Source organism: Lynx canadensis, chromosome C1, assembly GCF_007474595.2.
Source record: "Lynx canadensis isolate LIC74 chromosome C1, mLynCan4.pri.v2, whole genome shotgun sequence".
NCBI classification, from domain to species: Eukaryota; Metazoa; Chordata; class Mammalia; order Carnivora; family Felidae; genus Lynx; species Lynx canadensis.
Window position 1 is genome coordinate 587784 of NC_044310.1, and position 19564 is coordinate 607347.

Consider the following 19564-nt stretch of genomic DNA (forward strand, 5'->3'; position numbering starts at 1 on the left):
CCAGTGGTCACCGTGCTGACCTTGTGTGTTGGGGGACACGTGTCCGCCCACACTGGCCACCTACAGATGCCCCCATCTTCGCAGGGCGAGTCTGACACATCCGAAAAAATACAGCCTTTCCTTCCACAACGAGGAAAATGTGATTTAATTCTACAAATTTACAAGCCAAGATAAAAATGAAATGTTGGAAAAGCGAACGAGACGGGCAGTCTGAGATGTGAGGTCAAGATCCGCGGCCACACTGGCCTCCAGCGGCTGTGCTCAGTCAGGGCCAGGCTTCGGTCTGGACCCACATGCTGCCTCTGGCGCCTGCCCTGGTCCCGACTGAGCCTTGCTGGTCGGTACCCGCAGGGCTGGCACGGGCTCTGCGCCGAACCTCAGAACTTGAGGCTGAAGCCGGGCCCCGCGGCCGAGGCCCCCTGGTTTGTGGTGGTGAGGTGGAAGCCTGTCTCCTTCAGGTCGTCGTCGCCCTGGGGAGCAAGCGTCATCGTGGGGCTTCGGCTGGGCTGGCCCCACCTTTGGGGGGGACCCCCACAGCCTCCCCCCTGCGGCCCTGTCCTCACCAGCTGGCTATAGCCCAGGCCGCCCTCGGGGGGCCGTGGGCTCGTGCCGCGCTTCACCCTCTGCTGCTCACTCTTGGCGGGCCACGTGGGGAACATCGAGGGGTCAATGGGGAGGGGGGTCTCTCGGAAATACTCGTGCTTCAGGCCGTCCTCCGCACTGACCCTCCGCCCGGGGAAGTAGGTCAGGAACCTAGGAGAACAAGAGCACTTGGCACCCACGTGGGGGTGGGGTGGGGGAGGGGGAGGCCCAGGGCCGGAGGGGCACAGCCTGCAGGTTCACACACTTGTTCATGAGGTCAAAGCCCTGGTCTGAGAGCAGGGCCCCGAAGCGTTTGCGGAGATTATTATAGGGGTACTCAGTGAAGGTCATCTTCTTGACCGCAGGGAGGTCATTGTAGCCAGGCCAGATTTTCTCACTGGGGGTCCCCAGGTCCTGAGAGAGAAAGAGAGAGAGAGAGAGTTTTGGAACGGCCGCGGCCTGCAGGGAAGGGTCTGGTACAGGTGTCTGCACGTGGCTGGCAGGGCGAGAGCACAGACCCACCTTAAACACTTTGTTGATCTGGTCGATCTCCGACTTCCCGGGGAACAGCGGCTTCTGGGTCAGCAGCTCCCCGAAGATGCAGCCCACCGACCACATGTCCACAGCCGTGGAGTACTCCTGGGGGGCCAGGGGCACGCTCAGGAGGCCGGGGGAGGGCAGCGCGCGCAGGCTGGCCGCCCCCCCCCGCACTCACCTTGGCGCCGAGCAGCAGCTCTGGGGCGCGGTACCACAGGGTCACGACGACTGGGGTGTAGGCCTTCAGGGGGGACCCGTACTCCCTCGCCAGCCCGAAGTCCCCCACCTGCGAGGACAGAGGCGGGCTGTGGGCAGGCCCCTGAGGCCCAGGTGCCAGGCCCCTGTGGGGCGGGCCCCGGGGGCTCACCTTGAGGATGCCGGCGTGGCTGAGCAGCAGGTTGGACGTCTTGAGGTCTCGGTGCAAGATCCAGTTGTCGTGCAGATGTTTGACACCGCGCAGCAACTGGATCATCAGGGTCTTCACCTCCCCTACACGGCAGCGCCTCGGGTCAGCGCCCCGCCTCGGCGGCAACCGGGATTCTCAGGGTGCGCTTCTCCCGGGAATGCTCTCAGCTTGGCGCGGCCCTCGCGCACGCACGCACGCACACACGCACGCACGCACGCACAGAGACCGCACACGCGCGCGCGCGCGCACACACTCGGATACACAGCGCGGTGGGGTCAGTGCTCCTTCCGCCCCAGGGACACGCTGCCTGCACCCTGGGCAGCCCGAGGGCCGCATGTTCCTCGTGGGGGACACCAGTCAGAGGGCCCCGTCTGTGGGAGTACATCAGGGCTGTGGGAGACCCTCCCGGCACGGCCCCCGCGGTGCCTGCAGGCCCCACCTGGCAAGAAAGGCTGCTTCATGGTCTCCATCAGACTCTTGAGGTCATGCTCCACGTAGTTCATCACGATGTAGATCTTGTCCATGTTGCTGCCCACGACGATCTCCTAGCAAACAAGAGCGGGTCCGTGGGTGCCGTGCTCACCTCCAGGTCCCGCAACTAACTGCTGGCTCCCGGGGCACAGACACTGGGGACAGCAGGTACCTATAGGTGTGACGACCCTAAGGGGGCTGACATTTTGGGAGGCTGGTGCTCAATTTTTGCACAACACTGGTGCACAGGAATCACAGGGTCCCCTCGGGGCACAGGCCCGGGCTGCCTCACCCTAACGGTGACAATGTTGGGGTGCTGCGCCTTGAGGATGGTGTTGATCTCCCTCAGGGAGGTGATTGGAAAGCCCTCCTTCTCCTTCTCCATCTTTAGCCGCTTCAGAGCCACAATTTCATCTGAAAACAGTTCGAAGATGGGCTGAGAAATTTCGCTGGGACTCAGGGAGCGTTTCTTATTTGGCACTGGGAAGCCTTGTTGTAACTGGGAAGCCCCATGTTACACCAGCACCAAGAAAACAAGCCCAAACCTGTGGCCCAACAGACGCACGAGGCAGATTTCCATGCTAACTTTTGTCCAAACAGCTAAGGAGAATTTTCCTATTTATCTCTATATCCCTACTGTGATTTGCCAGGAGACACAGCAAACCTCAACATCCCAGGACAGACACGATCACCGGGGTCTGAGGCTCTCAGGTGGCCTCCCTGACTTTCCAAGACCCAGCTGCAGGCGCTGGGGAAGCTGCCAGTCTGCGGCTCACACACCTGCTCAGGTGCTATCACTCAAAGCACACGACACACTCCGTCCCAGAACGGAGGCACCTGCTGTCACAAGTAAGCGGCAGAGCCTCACGGTCAGACTGACCTCGGGCCTCCACAGGTACCAAGGAGTCCACTGCTCAGGGGCCCATGAGTCACTAGCTGGTGCTGGCCAGGTAAGGCGAGGCCACAGCCGGGCACCCGGGGAGAAGAGACTCCTAGGAGAGTAGGAACTGTGCGTTCAAGGACCTTGACACCGAGGGTGCCGAGGGCCAGGATGGCCCGGGCTCGATCTCAGTCCCTGCGAGCTGGCTGTGGCCCGGGCAGGACACCCGGCCTCGCTCCTAGAGCCCAGCCCGCACGTGGGCCCAGTGAGGCTGCGGACAGCAAACCCTCCGGGCCGGGCTCGAGATGGCGCAACGGGTACACCCATGGACAATGCTCTTCAGCACAAGTCCCTTCCTGCACAGGGACGGGCTCCCTGTGCCATCTGGTTCCTGCCCGTCTCCCCTTCTCCCTTTGGGGGACCACTCGGCACCGCACCCACCTGTTTTCTTGTCCTTTGCTCTGTACACCACCCCATACGTGCCTTCTTCAATCCTGTTGAGGCACTGGAACTCCTCCACGCTCCGACAGCCCTGGAAGGAAGGCTGCCGTGAGGACCCAGCGGCCACGGCCGCACACACACCTGAATCAGGCCAGTGCAGCAAACCCGCCCAGAGGTCTCCAGAGGGCGCCGAATGTATCTGGTGGCGGAGCCAGGAGCAGCCCTCTTCTCCAGTTTCTTCAGTGACCACGGGGTCCTCAATTACAGAATAAAACTAACGTGGAAAAGAGCTGGTCCTGGACGCATCCCTCTGAGCCAGGCCTGGCCTGTCTGCCCGGCGCTAAGATAACACTGAGGACAGGAGCGCCCCCTGCACCACACCACCAAGGCCCTGGCACCTTCCCTCGCTGCATACGTGACCCTGGGGACCCACACCCCGGGGACCCAGCTCCTGCTCTCAGCCACCATCCTGTTCGTAATCAGCAGAACCAACCCCGGCATGGGAAGGACGCCTGACCTGCAGGGCAGGGAGGTACTTGGGCAGCTCCTGTTTGAGTTCAATGGGTGACAAGGCGGGAGAGTCGGGCACGAAGTCCCCTTCGGTCAAGGCGCTGCTCTGTGGGGTGCCCTCACCGGCTTCTTCCTCCCCTTCCTCACTGTCTCCGGAGTCTCGGTCAAATCGGGACTCTGGAACTTCAAAAGTTAAACCCAATTATGGAACCAAAATAAGCAACCGTCATCACCCCTCTCCTGTTCTGGGGTGGGGGTGGGGGGTCACTGAGTGCACGCAAGAGCCACACGAGAATGACCCCAGGATGCTGTGCACAAGCCTGTGTCCCACCGTCCTGGACAGAGGGCACTGGGGTCTGGGGGCGTGCCAGCTCAGCCACATGCACTGTGAGCCCCTGGCCGGAGACCAAGCTCAAAGGCAGCACACCCAGAGCTCCCGTCAGGCCTTGAGGGCAAGGCCTTGCTGGTGTCTACAGAATGGTGATGGGCCTCTGGTTGGACCTGAGCTAAGAGGCCGGGCCCCGGCTGGTGCTTCCCAGCCACCTGCAGTGTCTAAGCCACAGTGACGCTCACGAGGACGCTCAGTCAGGACTGTCCCCAGTAAGGGATGCTGGCCCCTCACGGTCGCAAGTGGTCGGTGGGGGGGAGTGGGGGTGGTGGTGCTCAGGGAACCGGGTCTCTCAGTGACTCAGCTGCCTGTGCCTCTGGGGTGGGGTGACCCTGGAGGAAGCCCGAGGTGCCAGCTCTACAAAGGGCCACAGCACGCAGGAAAAGACCAAGCACCGGGGATGCCTCTCACCAACGAGGACGTGGTTCTCATTCTCGCGCTCCCCATCCTCACTCATTTCGTCTTCGCTCACTTCCTCTGCAAGAGACAGCAGGCGTCTGCTCAGATCTGCGGGGCTGCTGGCCCTGCGCTGACTTGGGGTCTGCCTCTTTCTAGGGCTCCTCAGACCCCCCGCCAGCACAAGCGAGGGTCTGCTTTAGCTAACAGAGAGCAAGAACCGCCGTAAACGATCAATTCTGGGGTCTCACGTGGAGTCCCAGGTAGCAAGGCACTGTCCATTTGCAGACATTTTCGAACCGAGAGTTCCCGTGACCTCTGCGGTCTGTGGAGTCCAGCAAACCAAACCGTCGCGCCCGGTGCCCTCCTCACCAGCCGACTGTCCAGACGCGTCCTCGGAGTTGCTCCCGGTCTCCTCTTCCTCCTCCTCCTCCTCCTCCTCCGATTCTTCACTGCTGCTGCCCTCCTCTTCCTCCTCCTCCTCCTCCTCCTCCTCCTCCTCTTCCTCCTCCTCCGAGCCCGACCCTGATTCCGCTTCAGAAGAAAACGGCCGGAAGTGACCGCAGGCAGGCACCGCAGGCAGCGGTGACTTCACGGCGGTGGGGCCCGCACTCACCTGACGAGGACTCGGCTGAGCTGGTTTTGCGCTCGCTGTCGCTGACGTCTTGCAGGTCGGACAGCAGGTCTCTCTCTTCCACCTTCTCTTCTTTCACTTGTGACACAAACCATCAAAAGTGAACGTGTTTACCATCAACGAGGTCACGTGGGATCTTTCACACAGAGATAAGCTTCAGTGTGTAGGATAAACCCTGATCCACGCTCAGCTGGAAAACAGCTCTCAAAGACCCGTAACAAAGGTTTCCGCTGAGAAATGCAAATGTGCTCCGCACAAATGCTAAAGTCCTGTCATGTGACACGGAAGTACTTTAGCATACCGTATCGTCGTGCAAAAAAAAGTTTTTGTCCACAAAAAACTGTCAGCAAAGAACCGCACCACGCTGGCCCCCAGGCAGGCGCCGCGGGCCCTCACCTGGTTTCCGGCCGTCTGTCAGCTCAAACCGCTCTCGCGGCGGCCGCAGCGGACTGCGACTCCAGTGGCTCGCTTTCACTTTGTCGCCATAGTCCTCCCTCATGGTCCGGTGATGTGCAGACACTGGGGCACAGAACACAGCAGGAGGCAGCGCTGGCGGCACCCTCTCTCTGGCAGGGCCCCACCTCGGTCAGAGGTGGTCCTCACCTGCACCCCTGCCGATGACAACCCACTACACCTGCTGACGGCTCTGTGGCCACAGAGGCGTGGAAACCGTGAGACGTCCCGGAGGACCCACGTAGGCCTTCCAGACTCTCTACTGCCGGAAAAGAAGGGGCCACGACCCACCTCTCCAAGCCTGGGCCTAAACAGCAGCGGGCGGCAGCCCGTGTGTTACCCTGACGGCTGTCCAGCACCAGGCCTGGGTGCACCCCGGCCGCACACCCTCACCTCAGGCCTGAAGTGACCACTGCCTTCTCTGGCAAGGAACTATGTGGTCAGCCTCAACTCCCGAGCCCCACGGCCTGCTCCCCCTTCACTCAGCCATGGTCCAGAGCACCTCACCCCTCAGTGTCATTTGTGCGGCTCTGGGCTCACCCATGGGAACAACACCCCAACCACAGGGTGCGCCCACGCGCACCTTCCCTTCGGGCCTCGCGCTCCTTGCGCCGCTCCTCGGCGCGCCGCTCCCGTTCCTTCTGTTCCCGCTGTTCCTTTTGCTGTTCCCGCATCTTTCGTTCTCGCTCCCGCTTCCTCTCCAGCTGCTCAAGGCGGTCCCTGCAACAAGCACAGGCCAACTCTCTCTCCGCGAACACGAAGTTTTCTTTTTCACCCCAAGTGTTTTTTGCTCAAATTTAGAAACTGCCCACTTAGATTGTTCAAACCATAATGGGCTTTTTAAAAGTAGAACATATACGCGCACACAGCCCAAGAGCCGCAACAGAATGTAGCAAAGTACTGGCACGATGAGATATTGCCAATGAGGGATGAGCCCACTGGTTCCAGAAGGCTTCTGTTTCGCAGTCCTACTGAGTATGGATGGCAGTACAATTTAAATCCACCTTTATCACTAAGTTTTCAGGGGCACTGAGGGGTGGAAGAGCCCACCTGGGGAAGGTGGAGAGAAGGACCTAGACTTGGGCCTGAGGCCCTGTCCTACCCTCCTCACTAGATCCTATGGTAGACGGATGCCCAGCCGGGCCTGGTGGGGAGCTAAGCGGGTTCGAGTGTGGTATACGAGGGGCAGCAGGGAAAGTTGCTTCATGGAGGGGACAAGGCTCATCTGAAGTGCAGGAACTATTAGTGACCACGGTGTGCATGGCTGATGCACCACAAAGTGGCCAGATGGTAAAAACTGATGAGCAGCGGTTAGTTTTCAAATCCCGACAGAATCAGAATTAAGTCCAAATCTAACCAGAAAAGCTATTACCAAAAAAACAAAAACAAAAACAGAAATGAGCACGGACAAGGGTGAAAGTGGAACAAGGCCTGTGGTACGCTCGCTGGTACCGTGCCGGCTTTGGGGCCCGTCAGAGGTCACCGCTGTGGAAGGCTCGGATTCTAGGAACTATTCAGTAAATGCCTAGAAGTCCAAACTATTACAAAATAAAAGTTGTAAGTTAACATATAAGATCCAACCACCGAGGGGCACCTGGGTGGCTCAGTCGGTTAAGCATCCGACTCTTTCGGCTCAGATCGTGGTCTCGGGATTTGTGAATGTGAACCCTGACAGTGCAGAGCCTGCTTGGGATCCTCTCTCCCTCTCTCTGCCCCTCCCCTGCTCATAGCTCTGTCTCTCTCAAAACAAATAAAAACTTAAAAAAAATAAATCCAACCAGTGAATTCAGTTTTTCGTCCATTTACAAAATTGTCCGACTATCACCATAAGCCAGTTTTAAGACATTCCCATCTCATGCCCACCCGTGCTCAGCTCCTAGCCATCCTCCCCCAATCTGCTTTCTGTCAGATCAGGACTCTCGGGACATTTCTTCTGCTTCTTTGGGCTGAGTCTGCTTCTTTCTCCTGCTCTTGGGGTAGCAGCTCAAGTTGCTGACTTGACAACTTCCTTTTCTGGTATCAGTGCTTAAAACAGCTCATTCTGGGCCCAGCGTTTTGTGCACCCCTACCTTTTGGCACGTTGCTTTTGTTTTCACTCAATTCAAAATATTTTCTATTTTTCCTTTGAATTTCTTCTTTGGGCCACGGGTTAATCAGAAACGGAAGAGCTTTGCGACGTGGCAGTATCATAGCCAATGAGGTTTATCTGAGGTGCGATTATTGCTGTATGAAAACTTTTCTCAGAAATGGGTGGTTGGATTTCCCAACACTTTGAGGATTTCCCCAGGTTTCTTTCTGTTGATTTCCACTTTCTTTTGTGGAAAGACGGCGTACTTTGTACTACTGCAACTATCTTATGTATGACACTTGTCGTATGGCCCACATACGATATGCTCGAAATGAGCGTGTCTTCTGTGGCTGTGGGTGGAGTCCGGCACGCAAGCTCAGTCAGACTGAGCTGGTGCAGGGTATTTTCCAAATTTTTTATATCCTTGTTTCATCTCGTTCTATTAACAACTAGAGTGGGGTGCCGAAACTTCCAACTATAATTGAGGAACTGCCTGTTTCTTCTTTCAACTGTCAGGTTATTGCAGCCCAGATTTCTGGACTCTGCTGTCAGACTCATACACGTTTACCGCGGTCACATGTTCCTGACGTATGTCCCTTCCTGTGGTTGTGAAGCCCGGTCTCGGTGCTGGCCTCACGTCTGGCCTGGCGCTGAGCCACTTGCGCGCTGTGGCTGCTGTGTACGTGTTGCACCTTCTTCCACGTGTTTAATTTCATGTTTTGTTTTCCGAACATATACAAAATCCCTTTTATTTTGCTTATTTGGAAATCACTCTATGTTTATTTCTGGTACACTTAATTCATTCAAAGCTGAACATTTCTAAGGACTAAATTATTTGAGTGTTATATAATTATGTGGTATAAAAGGCGCATATAGACCAGTGCATAAAATGTGCTTTTAAAAAACTGTACTCAGAAAGATACTGATTACTGTACATACTGACAAGTAGCTGTATTTAAAAATGAATGTCTGGGGCATCTGGGTGGCTCAGTTTGGCTAAACCTCTGACTTCAGCTCAGGTCATGATCTCATGGTTTGTGAGTTTGAGCCCCGCATTGGGCTCTGTGCTGACGGCTCAGAGCCTGGAGCCTGCTTCGGATCCCGGGTCTCCTTCTCTCTCTGCCCCTTCCCCACTCACGCTCAGTCTCTATCTCTCAAAAATGAATAAACATTAAAAAATAAAATTAAAAATGAACTTTTGCCCAGGCTGGCACCATGCTTCAATGGTCTCCCCTTGGCCTCCAATCCAAAGGAGTGTGGTTTCCAGATATAATGTAACCAATACTCTTATATGAAATAAACGGAAAGTCTTTGGTGTTCAAATAAGTACCGTAAAAAGAAAAACCTCTCGTCAAGTATATTTTCTCAGCTTGGCTTAATGCCACAGAAATCAGAAAATCGCAAAGACTGGACAAAACAAGCCCAGGCTACCATCAAGGTCTACTGGAACCTTGCAGGTGAGAGCAAAAAGAGTTTCAACCGCCATGTTTTCCACTCTGCTAGGATTGTGCTAGATTATTCCAGGATGCTAATTCAACACTGAGGACCTGCGAGGGTATGAGAAGAACGGGGGAGGCGGGAGAATGAATGGAGACTTGGGGAAAAAAATAAAGAGGGTGGTTCGGGAACTGGGAGAATTGAAAAATCACACCTTTCAGTCTCCACATTTCTGCTTTTTGTTCAGTATATGAGCAGAAACCATCTGGAAGGAAGGAAGATTATGACTATCTGTAAACTGACAGAGAAATGCTTATGACAACAAGTGGTTACGTATGCAGTTCTTGGCTGTTCACATCAGCAATGGATGAGGAAAAATAGAAATTCTTGATATGTTTGTCTCAAGAGGTAGTGACGTGGCTACGGGCAGCACGAATTCGGCTGAAGTTCAGGGCAGGTGCTGCCAGGAGTTTACACTGCAGAAAAGTAAAACTGCTTTGGATCCAGCCTCGTCCTCCCGGCTTCTCTTCCAGGATCATCAGGGTCAAGCTATGCTATGACACAAGGCGACAAAGTCCACGGGAAAACAGGCTTTGAGCAGGATGCCCCTTTCCCAGTTACAGTCCAGTTCCCGGGTAAAGCTGTCCCAACAAATGACGAAGCCCAACCCAAACCTATTCCAGTACGTCCAGACCTGGTCAGTCATGTAGGTGGACATGGAGGCGACATTCATCACCAAATGAGGCCCCGCTTTCAATCCGGTGAATCATGTACCCTTCTACAGCAACTGGAACTTGTAAAGTTTGGGGTTTTGTCATAACCCTCTGCACGGAGCTGCTCTTCATTTAGGAAGGACAGGTTTTCCTCTAGAAGGCCTCTCAGCAGGACTTCATGCTCATGACCAAGGGCATGTTTGATGCAGTCAACCAGTGGTCCGTAACAGCAGTCGTTTATAGTGTGCTGACACAGGGGTAGAGCTCAGGGGTAGAGTATTTGACTGCACGGTGCACGGACAGCCCTGATTTGCTAGAACTCCATGTGGAATCTGAGAAGGGTCCTGTAGCATACTATTTATAACAGATTTGGACGGTGGAGTTTCCTCATGCTCTTGTAGAAACCTCTCCAGTATAATCTGAACCATTAACGAGGGTGCACAGTCCACCTCATTGGCTAGCTCTTCTCCCCACTCCATTCAGGTACCTGGGAAACCTCTGCCTCAGTGTTCTGGCAGGCGGCACAGACACCAGGCACTGAGCTGTCTCGTCAGTACTGGGCTTTGGTCGGTCAGTACCACGTTGGGCCAGGGACCGGGAGGTGGCACAGGCAAGGGAAAAACACCCTGGGCTCAGCCTTGGTGTCAGGAGCCGAAGGGTGGGCACACAGTGGCACAGTGTGAGCTCCTAGTCTGTTTTGGCTTGCTCCCATACCCTCTTTACCACTAGCTATGCAGACCAGGCTTCACACGGCAGCTCCCCATACGTTCACTTTCGACCTATTTTTGTCCTGGTCTCTAACGTGTTCTCCTTACAGACAACATAATAGATCAAGCTTTGCTATCAAAGAACCTCTCCTTTGGGTACAGAAACCAATTCACATTTCATGTAATTATGGATTTGGCTGGATTTACTTTCGTTGTCGTTCTTGGTTTTTCTTTTATAGGTCTTCCTTTTGGGTCCTGTTTCTCAGTTTTTGATGGTCTGTGTGTGTATATATATAATGTTTATTTGAGAGAGATGAGGGGGAGGCAGAGGGATAGAGGGGAAGAGTGCAGGGGAGGGGCAGAGAGTGAGAGAGAGAGGGGGGTGAGGGAGAGAGAATCCCATGAACCATGAGATCACCACCTGAGCTGAAATCAAGAGTCTGATGCTTAACTGACTGAGCTGTCCAGACGCCCCTCTGTGTTTGGTATAGATAAATATTTGTACTATATAATTTTAATTCTTGTTTGCACTATTTTGTTAAAGTTATTTTCTTAGAGGTTGTTTTAGTGATGGCAGCATGCATCTTATCAAATTACACTAACTTCATTCCACTGAACATAGGTCTGCTCTGCCACAGCCACAGCCCTCCCTTCTCAACCCTGTGCACTCTACACATGCTACGTATCACCCAACAACACGGTATTTTAATAATTACTGTTTTATGCAATCGTGTCTCTCATAGAAGCTGAGAAGACATGAAATGAAACATACATAAATTATCTTACGTTAACCTACACTTTTACCATTTCTAAAGCTTGTCTTTTCTTCCTGTGAATTCTATACCTTCTGGTGTCATTTCCATTCAACCTGAAGATCTTGAGTATGTATGTATGTATGTATTTATTTATTTTTGAGAGAGAGACAGACAGTGAGCGGCGTAAGGCAGAAAAAGAGGGAGACACAGAATCTGAAGCAGGCTCCAGGCTCTGAGCTCTCAGCACAGAGCCCGATGTAGGGCTCGAACTCACGGACCATGAGATCATGACCTGAGCCAAAGCTGGATGCTTAACCGACCGAGCCACTCAGGCGTGTGCCCTTGAGTATTTAAGGCAGGTATTACTAACAATGAATTCCACCAGTTTGTTATGTCTCCTCACTTTTGAACAACAGTTTTGCTGCACAGATTTCCTGGTTGACAGGTTTTCTTTCAGCAGTGTGACTACACCATTCCACTGCCTTCTGACCTCCACTGTTTTTCTTTTTTTTTTTTAATTTTTGTTTTAATGTTTATTTTTGAGAGAGACAGAAAGAGAGAGAACGAACAAGCAAGGGAGAGGCAGAGAGAGAGAGAAAAACACAGAATCCAAGGCAGGCTCCAGGCTTCACGCTGTCAGTACTGAGCCCAACAACGCAGGGCTCAAACCCACAGGCCATGAGATCATGACCTGAGTTGAAGTCGAACGCTTAACCGACTGAGCCACCCAGGCGCCCCTGGCCTCCATTGTTTCTAATGAGAAGTCAGCCACCAATCACACCTTCTATGTAGATTTTTTTTCTCTTGCTGCCTTCAAAATCTATTCTTTGGCTTTCACCAGTTTGACTACGATGTGTCTTTGTATTTACCCTGCTTGGGGTACACTGAACTTCTTGGATATGCAGATAACTGTTTTTCATCAGATTTGGGAAGATTTCAGCCATTATTTAAAAAGACATCTTTGTGCCGCATCACTCTTCTCCCCTGGTATTGCGAGTTGCATGGCGTTGGTGAAACAGGTGCTGTGCCACAGATCCCGGAGGCTCTAGTTCTCTTCCTTTGACTGTCTGTTCTGAAGAAAGCATAATTTCTGTTGCTTTGTTTCAAGTTCCTTGCTAATCTGGAACACTTGGTTTCTACTGATGCTTGTCTTCCTTAACAGGAAGTCATACTTTCCTATTTCTTTTACGTCTCAAGACGTCCTGTTGAGAATTGGACATTTCAAGTAACATACGGTAGCAATTGAGGATTCTGATTTTTCCTCTCACCTGTTGCTGTTTGTCTGGTAACCTGCTCTGCTAACTCTGTCAACTCTGTCTTCCAAAAAGAGTGCGGCCACTGCTGGTTTTTTCCCTTCGTTTCTTTTTGTTTTCAAGCTTGGCTTCCTGGGGATCAACACTGTGTCCGCACAGCTGTGCCGTCAGCCCATCCTAAACGGTCAGCACTGGGCTCGGCAAACACGGGCGTTTCCCATGCTAGCAGCGAACCTGGACACACAGTTCTGCTCACCCCGTGATCTTTTACCTTAGGAATCAGCTCCCCCCCATACCTCCTCCTCATGAGAACAAAGGCTCTCATCGCACTTTCTTCGGTGCCCGTGTCATTCGGCCTGCTGGGAACACAGGCACCATCTACCCCTCCTACTTCTCCATTCCGTGTAGCAGGCCGGTACCAAGCTTTCTCTGGAAACACCTCAATACACAGAGATGGCCCTAGTAGTCACAACTAGCCCAGATGAACAGATCTGGAGCTACACAGATGTCTTCTGGGAATCTGAGCCCACAGAGATGTACTTGGAGACTAATGTGTAAGAGTCTGGTGCCTCAGCTCCAAAGCTATTATGAGGCCTTTGGGATTTCCATTTTGTCTGAAAGAACCACAGTCTATTTCTGCTGTGACCTAGAGAACCCTAAGCAATATATTTCCTTAGTCTTCCTTGCTTAGACCACCTGGAAGAGGGCTCGGTACAGAGTAGGCACTCAAAAAATACTTGCCCAGTGACCAATGAATCGTCCTAGAACAGATTTCTCTTGGGCGCTGTGTGGGAATTTCTATACGCGCCCTGGGCTGAATCTGAGAGGGCCCTCCTCCCCCATCCCCGGCGTCAGCTGACAGATGGAGGAAGATCGTCTCTCCCTGCGCGACCACCGCCCTTTCCCTCTCCACTGCTATGTTTTTGGCCCCAAACTGCACTCCTTGTGTCTGAATTCCTTTGTCAGACTTCCAGCTCCCACCAGCAATGCCCCTTCCAACTGGCCCAAATCACACTCTTACACAGGGTCTCAAGCAACTGCTGGAATGGCCTGGCTCCCGAGTACCTCCTCCACCAGCCTTCACCTGGAGGAAACCGACACACGATTTCCATTCCCTTCATGATCTTCTCTGAGGAAGACTCACACCCATGTCTGTCTTCAAGATGCAGTAAAAACTTAATCTCTTCAGTCAGCACCACCCCATGTTTACCGTGCCAGGACTGTGGACTCACAAACCACTTCTGCCCCACATCTCTGTCATACTGCCGGGTTCTCGTGTGTGCACCAGAATGGCGGTCTCCATCGCCGCTCTGATGGGGTGTTGGCTACCAGCAATGCTCAGTTTCAGGCTCCTTCGCAGACTGCACTCACTCACCTCTCCCTCCTGGAATGCTCCCGGGCCATCTCCCTTCTCTTCTGCCTCTCCCACTCTCTGCGAGCCTTGTCTTGCTCCTCCCGGTGTCGCTTCCGGCGCTCGTGCTCTCTCTCTTTTTCCTTTGCCCTAGCATGCTTCCCTAAGAGGAGAGAGAATGTCACGCAAAGGGGCCCAACACCCAAAACTTAATTTAAAAATATTGAAGGGGCGTCTGGGTGGCTCAGTCAGTTAAGTGTCTGACAAGGGAATGATCTCACGGTTCATGAATCTGAACCCCACATTGGGGTTCTCTGCTGTCAGCACAGAGCCTGCTTTAGATTCTCTGCCCCCTCTTTCTGCCCCGCCCCCGCCTGTGCGTGCTCTCTCTCAAAAAGTAAGTTAAAAGATTAAAAAAATTTTCAGGGGGGCCTGGGTAGCTCAGTCGGTTAAGCGCCTGACTTCGGCTCAGGTCATGATCTCAACAGTTTGTGAGTTCGAGCCCCGTGTCGGGCTGTGTGCTGACGGCTCAGAGCCTGGAGCCTGCTTCAGATTCTGGGTCTACCTCTCTCTCTGCCCCTCCCCCGCTCACACCGTCTCTCTAAAATATAAACATTAAGGGGCGCCTGGGTGGCGCAGTCGGTTAAGCGTCCGACTTCAGCCAGGTCACGATCTCGCGGTCCGTGAGTTCGAGCCCCGCGTCGGGCTCTGGGCTGATGGCTCGGAGCCTGGAGCCTGTTTCCGATTCTGTGTCTCCCTCTCTCTCTGCCCCTCCCCCGTTCATGCTCTGTCTCTCTCTGTCCCAAAAATAAATAAACGTTGAGAAAAAAAAAAAATAAATAAAAAAAATAAAATATAAACATTAAAAAAAAAACTAAAAACTTTTTTTCAAAGAAAATACTCAGTGAAGAAGAAAACATTTAATTAATGACTTCGGAGAAACAATCATTTTATGTTAAAAAAACAAAAGAAAATCCTATGGAAGTAAGCCTCAAAGTGAGAGAAAAAATAATGTGGTTATCACTGAATAGAACTGTAACTTTTGGGACGCCTGGGTGGCTCAGTTGGTTAAGCGTTCGACTTCGGCTCAGGTCATGATCTCGTGGTTTGTGAGTTTGAGCCCCGCATCAGGCTCTGTGCTGACAGCTCAGAGCCTGGAGCCTGTTTTGGATTCTGTGTCTCCCTCTCTCTCTCCCCCTCCCCCACTCATGCTCTGTCTCTCTCAAAAATGAATAAACGTTAAAAAAAAAAAAAAAACTTTCATCTTCTTTCTGTATTAAGCTATGATTAGACTATAATCGATCCTTAAAAACACAATGTTGAATAATTGACCCCCAGCGCAGTCAGAAATCCATGTATAACTTCTGATTCCCTAAAAATTTTACTAAGAGCTTACTGTTAACATAGCCAATTAACACACACTGTGTGTTTTATGTTGCCTACTATACTCTTGCAACCGTGTCAGCTAAAAAAACACCTACTATTCAAAATGTAAGGAAGGAATGCCTGGCTGGCTCAGTTGGTTAAGCATCCGACTCATGATTTCGGCTCAGGTCACAACCTCCCAGTTTGTGAGACAGAGCCCTGTGTCAGGCTCCGCACCGACAGCATGCCGCCTGCTTGAGATACTCTCTCCCTCTCTCTCTGCCCATCTCATGCTTGCAAGTGTGCTCTCTCAAAATAAGTAAACCTAAAAAAAAACTGCATATAAATACCCTATATTTGTTGAGTTTAGACAATATTACATTTATGGGGGGCTCAGTCAGTTAAGCATCTGACTTCTGCTCAGGTCATGATCTCACGATTTGTGAGTTCAAGCCCCACGTCAGGCTTTATGCTGACAGCTCAGGATTTGGATTCTGTGTCTCCCTCTCTCTGCTGCTCCCCCGCTGATGCTCGATCTCTCCTTCAAAAAACAAACATTAATGGGGTGCTTTGGTGGCTCAGTCGGTTAAGTGTCTGACTTCAGCTCAGGTCATGATGTCACAGTTCGTGAATTTGAGCCCCGCGTCAGGCTCTGTACTGACAGCTTACAGCCTGGAGCCTGCTTTGGTTTCTGTGTTTCCCTCTCTCTCTGCCCCTCCCCTCCTTGTGCACTCGCTCGCTCTCTCTCTCTCTCTCTCTCAAAAATGAAATGTTAAAAAAAAAATTCAAAAAACATTAAAAAAAAAAAAGACAATATTACATTTAAACAAACTAACCCAAAACAATGTAACGAGGGAGGAAAAAAATACCAGGAAGAAAATGAATTAACTATTTAGAATGATCTAGAAAAACGTATGCTTTTGGCTAAGATTTTACTTTCTCTTCTCTTTCAATTGTGCTCTGGAGGAGACGGTAGAGTATGACACAGGAAACAGACCATACTTGAGCATGATACAAAGAAAAAAAACAATAAATGCTTCAGTACCCCCTTCTGCTGAATGGCTACGATGCCTACGTTTCTCTTTCCTCTTTTCATCTTTCCTGTGATGAGCCTTTTCTTTCCGAGACATTTGCTGGGGTGGTTTGATAGCCAAAGAATCATCTTCCTCTCCTCTGAAATAAGACACAAAGCATCACGTCAGGTAATGGAAGAGCCATGAGGGTGCCGCGGAGCTTCTTCAGCCCGGAAAAACGCAGCGGTCAGAATACAAAGAAAGTGGAATCTAGAATCATTTTAAACCTTAACTATGAAATTGAAGCCAAAACTGCTTATAAATACAGGCACAGATGAAAAGGGTAAGTGAAAAATCAATGTGTATATGGAAAGAAAATGCCTCTCTGAAGAAACTTCAGGGCATGATGCACACGTTCATCACCATGACCATGGTGACAGTTTCACAAGCGTGTACAAACATGTCAGACCGCACACTTTATATATATGCAGCTTATCGTTTATACATCAATAAAGCCGTTAAAAAAAGTATCACAATTTTAACGAACTTGATGACCTCAAAAGGTCACTCAACAACACTTTTCACTGACTATATGACCAAAAAGTTGTGAGAATTCACAATCTGTATGTCCTTGCACCTTAATTTCCGGTTAGGCTGGCTTTAATGATTTGATGACGGATAATTTGGTGATGATGACGGAGACGAGAAGGAAGCAAGTGAGGGGATACCGTGGTGCAGGAAGGGATGCTAGCATATACGGGCCTCGCTAGGACCACCGCTGCTTACGGGCCTTGCTCGAGCACACTTCAGCACCCTAGTGTGCTTCATCCGTGCAAGATTTTAGGCAGTAATTTTACCAGTCACTAAAAGCACACACACACAATTATTTAAATGCAATTTGTGAATGCGAATTCACTGGGTTGAAGGATAATTGCCAAGAAGGGAATATGCACCCAATCTTCTCGCAAGAGGACTCGGGTGCCAACTGGTACCACACAAAGGCCATCTCAACTGTGAGGTAAGCCCACAGTCACCGCTTCAAACGTTTTCAGAGGGGCCCTGCGGAGGCTCAGCCAGGACCACAGCTGTGCTGTGGGACCCCGCGTGTCTCCGCGGGGAAGCGCACGTGCAGCTGGATGGCCTCCCTCCTCGTGCACCTTGTCCCCACCTGTCTTCCATGGAGTCCTCTCTTCTGTATGGCGAGTTCCTGATCGTTATCTCCATGCGGTGGTCCCTCAGCTCCCCCTCCTCAAGGGAATCCCGCTTGGAATCCCGGTCATCAGACTGAGAAGCAAGGAGAAAGTCATTTCCTCACAGATAAAAGTCTTGTTACCGATCTCAAACCTTGCCAATGCCCAAAGTTTCACATACGCTTTGAACGGATCAATGTTACGAGGTATAAGAACCTTCCACCCAAATCGTATGACGTTAAAATCACAGCACTCTAGAACCCAGGGCCTCAGGTGAAAAAACTTGAAATCAGCATATTCGACAAGGAACATTAGACTCTACGCCAAGTATGTTAGTCGTTTACATAAGCCAAACTTGAGCCTTACGCCGTGTTTTATACGCCAAATACTCTGGGACACCTCGTCCGTGACTCGGAAATAGCTAACAAAGGTCAGCTACCAGTGAGAGCAGAAACGAGTACTTCTGCCGACGTTCTCGCCAAGGTACCAAACGTTTCTCTGATTACGTTACTGTGCCAACCAAAGACCCCGCCAAACACGAGTATTAATTCCAGGGCGACTTCCTACTGCACTAGACATACTTGGAAATGGTGCCACGGACACAGAAACGGTGACATGAGGAAAATTAGTCCCACTGCACTAATGGATTCAGGTTCAAAGTACTTTATCTCCACGTGGATCCTGCCATCTACACACAGCTTTAGTATGTTATCGATCTGTCTCCAACGTAAACCGAGTATTTGAACGTTTTTGTTAATTTTTAGAAGAGATTTTGCGCTCACCTGCGACATTTGGAAGTACAAAAGAACTTCACCGAAGAAGCGTTGTTCTAATGGAAAAACGAGGGCAAAGAAATTAAATCTCCTTTAAGAAAACCACTTACTTAAAAAACATGGCTTACGTTTTTTAAGCGTTTTATCTCTGCTTTCTCCTCTTGTTCCTTCCGTCGTTTCTTTTCCTGAAGAATTTCATCTAAAGTTTTCACCTTCCAAGAGTCCTTTTCATCACCCATTTGAGTCGAACCGCTGCAAAGAGAAAGAGCTCGAGCCAGGGCAGGACACACGGCAAGTGGGCTTCGGGGCGCTGCGGCTCGCGTCTTCGCGGACGGGGCGGGCCGGGCTCCGAAATGCGACCGCCTGGATTCAAATCTCTTTGCCGACATCCCCGGGCAAGGTCCTCCGCCTCAGTTTACCCTTCGGTCACAGACGAGAACACCCCCCCCCCCCCCCGCAGAGCAACACCGGTGGGGAGGGAGCTCATCCGTGGAAAGCTCGCGGCTCAGTCCCGGAGACCCCACGCCCGGGGGTCGCGGTCACCGGATACGACGCGGCCGGGCCGCCCGGCCCCTCAGCCCCCCGGGCGCGGCCGCTACGAGTCGGGGTTCGGGCCCGCAGGGGCGGGCTCCCGGCGTCTGCGCCCGACGCCGCCTCAACCCCCGGCTCCGCGCGAGGCGAGGCGGAACGAGGAGGCGGGAAGCGACGCCCAGGGTCCGCCCGGATCCGAGCGCTCGCCGCCCGGCCCGGCCCCGCCCTCCGCCACTCACCCCTGCGCCTCCGCCGCCGCCGGTCCCGGAGCCTGAGGAGAAACAGCGCCCGGCGCGCGCCAGCAGCGTCGCCACTTCCTGCGTCGGCGCGGGCTGATGACGCAGGTCGGCGGCGCCCGCCGGCGGCTCGGCCGGAGCAGGGAGGGGCCCGGGCGCGCTCACGTCACTTCCGACCCGGGCGCCGCCGCCGGCCGTCCCTCCGAGCGCGGGGCGCGGAGGCCGCCGGTGGTGCTCCGGTGACGCCGGAGGCTCGACCGGAATTCTAGAAGGGCGTGTGGCGCGAAGGTGCGCCTCCCCGGGGTCCCTCCCGCCCCGCCCCCTCCCGCGGTTTGGAAGGGCCGTGGGAATGTGGAGAACCCACCAGCCGCAGCCCAGGGAAGAGAGCGGGAGACCGACATGCGCCCTCCTTAGCCGGGTTTGAAGTGGGAAATGCGGAATGGGACAAACTCGGGCACAAAAAGGGCGAGTGGA

The 19564-nt window shown here is 52.6% G+C and overlaps 1 protein-coding gene and 2 pseudogenes across 5 annotated transcripts; 1 reads left to right on the top strand and 2 right to left on the bottom strand.

Moving 5' to 3' along the window:
• Positions 1 to 121: 121 nt before the first annotated feature.
• On the bottom strand, positions 122 to 19166 carry LOC115520582 (cyclin-dependent kinase 11B). Of its 5 annotated transcripts, none has more exons than XM_030325067.2 (20): positions 19094 to 19166; positions 18452 to 18575; positions 17529 to 17644; positions 16393 to 16520; positions 14007 to 14145; positions 6282 to 6418; positions 5642 to 5764; positions 5228 to 5323; positions 4984 to 5145; positions 4627 to 4692; positions 3835 to 4010; positions 3318 to 3408; positions 2289 to 2410; positions 1965 to 2070; positions 1487 to 1608; positions 1298 to 1405; positions 1105 to 1221; positions 848 to 996; positions 564 to 753; positions 122 to 470 (listed from the first exon to the last, which is right to left on the bottom strand). In XM_030325067.2, exons 2-20 carry the CDS (start codon positions 18560 to 18562, stop codon positions 378 to 380), a joined length of 2352 nt encoding a protein of 783 aa, XP_030180927.1. In that variant the 5' UTR covers positions 18563 to 18575; positions 19094 to 19166; the 3' UTR covers positions 122 to 377. The 5 variants fall into 5 exon arrangements, with proteins under 5 accessions (XP_030180927.1, XP_030180928.1, XP_030180930.1 ...); XM_030325068.1 differs by having other exon boundaries at positions 3835 to 4004; positions 19094 to 19162; XM_030325070.1 differs by lacking the exon at positions 19094 to 19166 and adding an exon at positions 18333 to 18379 and having other exon boundaries at positions 18452 to 18534.
• Positions 7865 to 7987, top strand: LOC115522488 (annotated as a pseudogene).
• Positions 8892 to 10597, bottom strand: LOC115520584 (annotated as a pseudogene).
• Positions 19167 to 19564: the final 398 nt, after the last annotated feature.

Excerpts from the sequence above, each read along its gene's own strand:
- LOC115520582 (XM_030325067.2), bottom strand. The coding sequence starts at position 18,562 with ATGGGTGATGAAAAGGACTCTTGGAAGGTGAAAACTTTAGATGAAATT. Across the intron at positions 1,406-1,486 it reads GCCACGCCGGCATCCTCAAG|GTGGGGGACTTCGGGCTGGC; the intron begins GTGAGCCCCCGG and ends CTGTCCTCGCAG. Across the intron at positions 754-847 it reads GGCTTTGACCTCATGAACAA|GTTCCTGACCTACTTCCCCG; the intron begins GTGTGTGAACCT and ends TTGTTCTCCTAG.